The sequence below is a fragment of the Manihot esculenta genome, chromosome 4 (genome assembly GCF_001659605.2).
Source record: "Manihot esculenta cultivar AM560-2 chromosome 4, M.esculenta_v8, whole genome shotgun sequence".
NCBI lineage: Eukaryota > Viridiplantae > Streptophyta > Magnoliopsida > Malpighiales > Euphorbiaceae > Manihot > Manihot esculenta.
In genome coordinates, this window is record NC_035164.2 from 31,736,719 (window position 1) to 31,744,097 (window position 7,379).

Below are 7,379 nucleotides of genomic sequence, written 5' to 3' on the forward strand. Positions count from 1 at the left end.
GCTGGTTGGGTTGGTGAAGACTGAATAGTGGATTTGTGGGGCCACTCTTATAAATATTATTAAGAGAAAATTATTTATTTAATTTTTATAATATTAAAAAACTCACAAATCAAAATTTTAATTTTAAAAATATATTAAAATATTCATAATTTTTTTTTAAAATATATTAATTAATTTTTCTCTAAAATTGTTGATAATATAAATAATTTATAATATTATTTTATGTATAGAATTAATAAAAATATGTAAATAAAATAAAAGATAAGTAGATATAATAATTATAGATAACATGTAATTCACATTTTAAAAACTAGTATATGATAAAAGTGAGACTAAATTATTTAATTTTGAATATATGTGGATTAAATTGTAGTTTTTGTTGAAGGTTATAGACTATACCTTAATTTATTAATAAATTTCCAAACTCAATTTTGACATTTTGCTATAATTATAAAAATGCTTAAACATTTGAATTTTATTGAGCAATTAGCTTATTCATTTAATTTTTCTTATTAGAAATTCGAAGTGAGAGTTGATTCTTATTTCATTTAGGTGCAAATTCTAAGATGGTAAAAAATATGTTTCTATTTACAATGGAAATAATTATATGCTTAATTTTTTAGGCATATTTTCTGTTTTTTCTTTGATAATCGTAATTGAATTTGCCGTTAAAATTTATTAAAATTAGTGAAAATTTAAATTTTGGAAAAACTAAATTCGGTACGAAAATATCATTTCCAGTTAGATGTTGATTGAAGGACATTCATTTTCAAGGAGTGAACAATTTGAAGTTCAAAGTCGTCAAAACGGCTGGTGATCACAATCCAACAAAACGCCAAATGTAGTTGTACACATATAGATAATGGTCACTATCCAATGTATGACATCTACTTCTGGTGGATTTTTTCCAAACTACTAACTGTTATAATTAAATGAAGCTAAAGAGAGTAACTATTCATGATCCATTCCTTCACCCTCTAAATACTAGTCAAATATTAAATTAAATTATATTACAAAAATAATAAAACTTCATTTCAAGTATTTATAATCTAATCGCTCCTAAATTAGAGAAGTTGGATCCATGGAAAACATTAGAAAATCAGATTAACAATTATTAGAGTTAAAACTGTCAGAATCACATTATAACAATAGCATGAACACCTCTGTAAATCCTGATATGAATACCATAGCAGGAAACTAAAGCAGGCACCTCACATAACATGATTTATTATTTGATACAAACTAGCCAAAAAGCCCAGATGATAAGCAGGTTATTATTTGAATACCGCATAGAGTTCCATTATGTTGTAAGGATAGGAGGAAGGTAATCTGATTTGGCGCCTAGAATTCGAGCCTTGGTGTCAGGGAAGAATTCGGTTCCAGGGAGCTCTGTCACATCTCCGTCACTAGCAATGCTAATAGGATACCGGAGCAAATGACCAGGCAAGTCATGTTCAAGCGTCTCGCTTGAATATAGATCCCAATATTTGTCTGCCATCTGGTTCACCTTCCGGACACACTCCTCATTTTCTGGATTAAGGAAGGTCTCATCAAGCATGCCAAGGTGTTCATACCATAATGCCATACGGAAGCCATGAACTTGACCTCGTGCTGGCTGCCTGGTAGACAATTGATATGGTTGATAGGCTCCCATGGCTATTTCTGAGTCCCTGGCACCATCCATTGATCTTTGGTTTATGTTGGCAGACCCAACTATTATGTATTCATCGTCAACTGCAAAAATCATGTGTCAAAAATTTGTGTAGCAACAATATCAAAAGAATGTATTGAAATAAACAAGACAGATAAAACAGGTATGAATAAAATTGAAGTTTACAATCTTAAAGTAAGAAATTCTTCATTTCTTCTCTAGAATCACATGTTAGTATAGTGTTCATTTTGTAGGCACGACCTTTTCAAACTTGCAATTGACAGACTTCTGCAAACATTAGCTTTCATTTCCAGAGTTCTACTTCAGAGTTGAAGCATAACCACATTAGTAAGTACTAAAAATCTAAATGTAACAAGGTCTTAAATTTAATTGTATTTAAAGATTTAACACTAATGATAATATCATAGTAGTAATGGAGAGGTGGTAGGGTGGATTGTAGTGGTTAAAAGAGTGATAGTTAAGATTATAGTAGTGCTGATGGCAATAGAGTGATCAGTAAATCTTAGGAACTAAGTGCTAAATTTTCATTCAAATAATTGCCACCAAAGTGTAATAAAAAGTTAAACATCATGATCATGGATATTCTGTAATTAAGACAGAAGAAAAAAGAGGGGTAGGGAAATAGGGTTGTGGCAACTGGCAAAGAGAGAGAGAGGGGAAAGGCCAATGTACGCTTACCAATCATCATCTTTGAATGAACGTAGATCATGAAGCGTCGGGCCTCCTGAGCTCTTATATAATCTGAATCATCCTCTGGTTTTGCTGAAGGTTCATATTCACCAGACTTCTTCACTTCGCGGTTCCCAAGGCAGAAGAATGTTAAGTAGTTCCGAGGATCCTCCTCAATACCCTTGGCTCGGAGAGCTTGCACAATATCTTTATACATCATATCCATTGTCCTCCTTTGCCAATCTAATATTGCCTGAACTGATCCACTCTCTGGGAGACCTTCTGGCCACATTGGGACAACAGCGTAGACAGTGAACCTCTCCCCTGCCTCAATCTTGCTAACTATCTTAAGTGAAAGTTCCTTTGGGATTACATGCAATACATTAATATCTTCAGGCTTAATACCATCACTACTCCAACAGAATGAACTTCCAAGGAAATACTGATTTTCAATATAAATGAAATTCTTTGCCCTTCGGATGGCATGAATATAAGCATCTTGAATGCTCCGGTCAATGATATTATCCTTCCCGCTGACAAGCCCCGCTCTGGCAGCATCTTCAGGAGTCTCAGGAAAACCAAATGCAGCCCCACCATCAATGGATCTAAACAATTGGACGTTCCACGTCTCATAGTCATCAGGGTACATCACTGGAGATGGGGAAATGATGATATCGTCCAGTTCTCTCAGATGAACAAGCAAATCTTTCCCTCCTTGTTTTCTCCATCTCTGCTCAAAATTAAACAAGACATCCCAAGCAATAGGTCCTTCAAGTCTGGAGTGGATGTCATGCCAAGGCTCTCTTGGACCACCTTTTTCTATTGAAGCGCCATTAGTAAAGTTGGGCTGGTGGAAATCATCATGGTGGGCAGTGTCCAATGTCCTGAAAAGAGAATGAAATGGGGAATCATATCTCCCATCACATAGGTCAAGACCCCCAACAAAACTAACAATTCTCCTCCTCTGTGAATCTCCATTAGGCATTGCACTGTCTACCACCACAATTTTCTGGTGGTGAGTGAACATGGTAGAGATTTGTAGATCCTGAACTATGCTTCCACCATCATCAGGATTTCGGGGACACAAGATACAATGTACATCAGTATTCTGGAAGTAATTTTCAGTTTCTTCATCATGAGTGGCCATCAGTCCATCCTTTTTCAATACACCAACTGAGGTTCTGTCGTCCCAAACAAGCATAAGAACCCTAACACCTTCACTTGCCTTCTTCTTAAGCAGCTCACCAAGAGTGACGTCTCCTCCCGGCTTTGGTCTCCTTGAATCCCTTATCAGGGTAATTTCAGTATAAACAGACCAGCCAGTGATATAGATAAAGTGTTTTGCATTTGTAATAGCATCAAAAACATCTTCCCAACATCTATGGGGTTCATAGCACTTGCCTCCAGCAAGAGGGATCTTGGGAACAAATTTGTCGGGAACATGAGCGTCTTGGTAGAGAGAAACTTTACATCCTTGTCTCTGTGAATAGAATGTGTAAGGTACTCCATGATATTTTGCACTCCTAATACCCTTTCCCCAGTTAGGGTCCTTGGTAACATCAAAGTATTGCAGCCTCACGTGGATCTTAGAATCACCGGGAATAGGGTTTTTGTCTTCATCCAATATCTCAACCCATCTATCTATCTCTTCCCCATGTATCAGCTCTTCAACCGGTACATATGCTCGTCCAATTAAGGTTGCCCCAATAGGATTATCATCCTTGATTGTGAATATGATATTTGAAGCCAAATGTGCACAGTAAATGTGAAAAGATTCGTGCCACTTGGGGTTGGAATGTTCATTTTCAAGAATTCTAGTCCTCCCGACTCTAGCCTTCTCCAGGTCAATAGTTGCATAGAGTTTACTGACTCCTTTGCCAAAACCAACTGTCTCCTCAATGTTTTCCATGAGCTGTAATAAGGATTCTTCAGTCAGATGGTTGGAGCAATAACTAAAAACTATGGACGGATGATAACATCAAGAACCACACTAGAAAAAGATAATTGTAAACCAATATTTTTCACTGGTGGAAAATAATACAGCTTTTAGTGCCTTGTGAGCAAAATAAGGAAAAAAATAACTGCTTAATTTGAGAAAAAAAAGTATTGCAAAGAGCACATGATGGCAAGGCCAAACAGTAAAACTGAAAAGTGAGGGTACCTTTCCAAAAGTTAAAGAGCCACAAGAAATCAAATCTTTGTGGAGATCCATGTGCATGCATGTGTGCGTGAGTGCATGACTATTAGGACACAAGATATAAAACCTCAATGTAAAAATGGCACCCATTTTCACACTTATTTTTATAAAACATTAAAGAGAGAGAGAGAATAAAATACATTAATGAACCGAAATTATATTCACCCATATATTAAAAATGGTTACCACAGAATGACTCAAACTTTCTTTTGAACCTTTTTTTTTTCCGCATATTTTATTTATTTCAGAGGACATCATTTCTTTATTACCAAAGATGACATGTGCATCAGGAACTAGCAAAGGCCCTGGAGAAGCTCATGAAAAGAAACATGCAAATTTAGACTGATTGAATTTCAATTCATGTCATTAACTGATGGAATGGGAAGTTGCAACTCGATGGGAAAATGACAAGAGAGATCAACGTAAATTATCCCTTCCAAAGAAATTTATTATTAAGTCTCTGTACCACTATACCGTCTACAATCAGATCAATTCAATCTTAAGTAAAGATAAGAACACATGACAATATGTCAAATCCAGAAGGGTGGTGATAAATATAAAAAACAATTCTAATTCAAAAGAAACAGAAGCAGCAGCAGCAGCATGCAATCAATCTAAGAAAGTCTTCAATGCGGATATTATTGACTATGAATTTGAACTCAAAACTCATACAAGAAGACTCAGAAATCCTAAGATATAATTCCTTGAATTTTGCACTTCGAGTTACAAAAAAAAAAGTCATCAGTGCTCAAAATCAGGAGATCAAATTCTTATGGTGTTACAAGCAGCAAGCATGCTTTTTTTCATGTGTCTATAACAAGTACAAATTTCCTTTTCCTTTCTCTCTTTTTTTTTTCCCGGTAATTCATCCTTCTGAGATAACCTACTCGACACATGTCAAAAGAAAAGGGCACATTAGAAATAGTATATACTCAAGAAATTTGCTTGAAATCAGAAGACCTTAGCTATCAGTTCAGTGAGAGTTCAAAAACCAAATAAAATTGGGAAGGAAAAAACCCCTCAGGATTGCTAGAAATATACTAAACAAGGTGTGTGTGTGTGTGTGTGTGGGGGGGGGGAATCAAAATGAACTACAATTTATATATATGACATTTCAAAATTACCTGTATCCAAAAGTTATAGCAATAATTCTTGTGCCATTTAAAGAAGACCAATTGTTGAATCAAAATCCTCCTCTTTTACTTTTCATAAACAATTTATATCCTTTCCCAGAAAAATAACAAAAAGGATGATTTTCCAAGAATTTCAAACCACATCAGGCATGTGAAAACAAAGAACATAAATTTTCCATCAAATAACAAAAAACCATCACAGAAGATAACCACAATTAGCAATTAGCAATTAGCAATCATTGAGATCATACACTAGAACAAATTGCGTGACAGAAATTCAATCAAACCACTCCCATTACTCAGTCTTTGCAAAACTCGAGTGATTATCAGTTAAAATACCATTAAGATATACTACATTATTCCATTACTTGATTTCTTAGAATTCCTGTAAACAAAAGGAGACATCACCAGCTAAAAGATACTTTGTCACTTCTAAAGGCCAAAGTCTTGGCTCAAATCTATAGAAACATCAAAATGGTACAAGTGAAAACATTAGAAAGACAAGATCTATGCCCACAACATATAACGTTAATGAACGTCAATGCAGATTTCAAGAATAAAAACTATTCCCATTGTCCAATTTATAAGCTGAGAATTCTCCTTCAAAAACTAAAATAACCGAAAAAAAAATTGAAGTAATAGCATGATCACCAAGATGGATCAAGTAAAACCGGAACCAAGATGGATAAAGTAAAACCGGCTCCAAATCCAACAACGGAAGAAAAAAAAGAGTAACAAAAATATATAGACATACCTTGCGAAAGAAGTGGGTTTCACCTCCACCGTGAAGTCGATCCACCTCATAGATCGTAGCATGTAACGTCCCGTGCAACAACACCTGCGCCATTTCTCACCTGTAACCAGTAAAAAACAGTGAAATGCTGAATCAAATTTAAGAAATAAATATGCTTGTATTAAGCGTGCGAAAATGACAGTTTATGCAGAAGAGATCAACGAGAAGATCACTCTGTTCTTTTGCTTGTTTTAGGCAAGCAATCCAATAATCCAATCTCTACATAAAAAGCTTTAAAAAGCGAAGCAAAAAAGGAATGAAGGAAGAAAAAGTAACTCTAAAAAAAGACGACTAAACTTTTAATTATATAGAAAGGCAATTTGTATTGCAGAGAGATGATCAGAGACCAGAGAAAAGCAACAACAGTCCAAAAAAAATATTGCGAAGAATTCAAAGGAAAATTATCATGGAGATTATACTTCATTGAAAGAAAATGAAAAGAAACGAGAAATCAGTGAAAAATAAGAGAGAAAGAGAAGGAAAAAGAAACACAAACCTTTGATGAAGATGAATTGAGAGATCTGAGAATGAGAGATGAGTGCTAAGCAGAGTCTTAATGCTCTGATCCGAGATCTTGTCTCCGAGTGTGCGTTGTGTATATAATATATATATATACACAAAAAACGGAGAGATTGTGGAAATGCTGAGAATGTGAAAGCAAGAAGAGAGAGGGAGTGATTTACGAGATTAGCTCTTGAAAAAGCTCGTGGTGAGCTGATCGGACCCTGACTTCGACAATCAAAATTTAATTGTTTAATATTTTAATTTTGTACTAATTGATTTAGTTTAGTTGAGTTATTTTCACGTTGCCTCGTTCGTCGTTCTCGATTTTCGTCGTTCTTGATTTTTGCACGTTGCGTTGTTTCGTCGTAGTTATAATTATAATGTTAAATATTTATATTTTAAACTTCATAC

At 34.9% G+C, this 7,379-nt stretch overlaps 1 protein-coding gene across 1 annotated transcript; it reads right to left on the reverse strand.

Moving 5' to 3' along the window:
• Positions 1 to 1,082: 1,082 nt before the first annotated feature.
• LOC110613749 (phospholipase D alpha 1) lies at positions 1,083 to 7,171 on the reverse strand. Its single transcript, XM_021755038.2, has 4 exons — positions 6,961 to 7,171; positions 6,426 to 6,525; positions 2,351 to 4,253; positions 1,083 to 1,734 (listed from the first exon to the last, which is right to left on the reverse strand). The coding sequence occupies exons 2-4, from the start codon at positions 6,516 to 6,518 to the stop codon at positions 1,301 to 1,303; spliced, it is 2,430 nt and encodes an 809-aa protein (XP_021610730.1). The 5' UTR covers positions 6,519 to 6,525; positions 6,961 to 7,171; the 3' UTR covers positions 1,083 to 1,300.
• Positions 7,172 to 7,379: the final 208 nt, after the last annotated feature.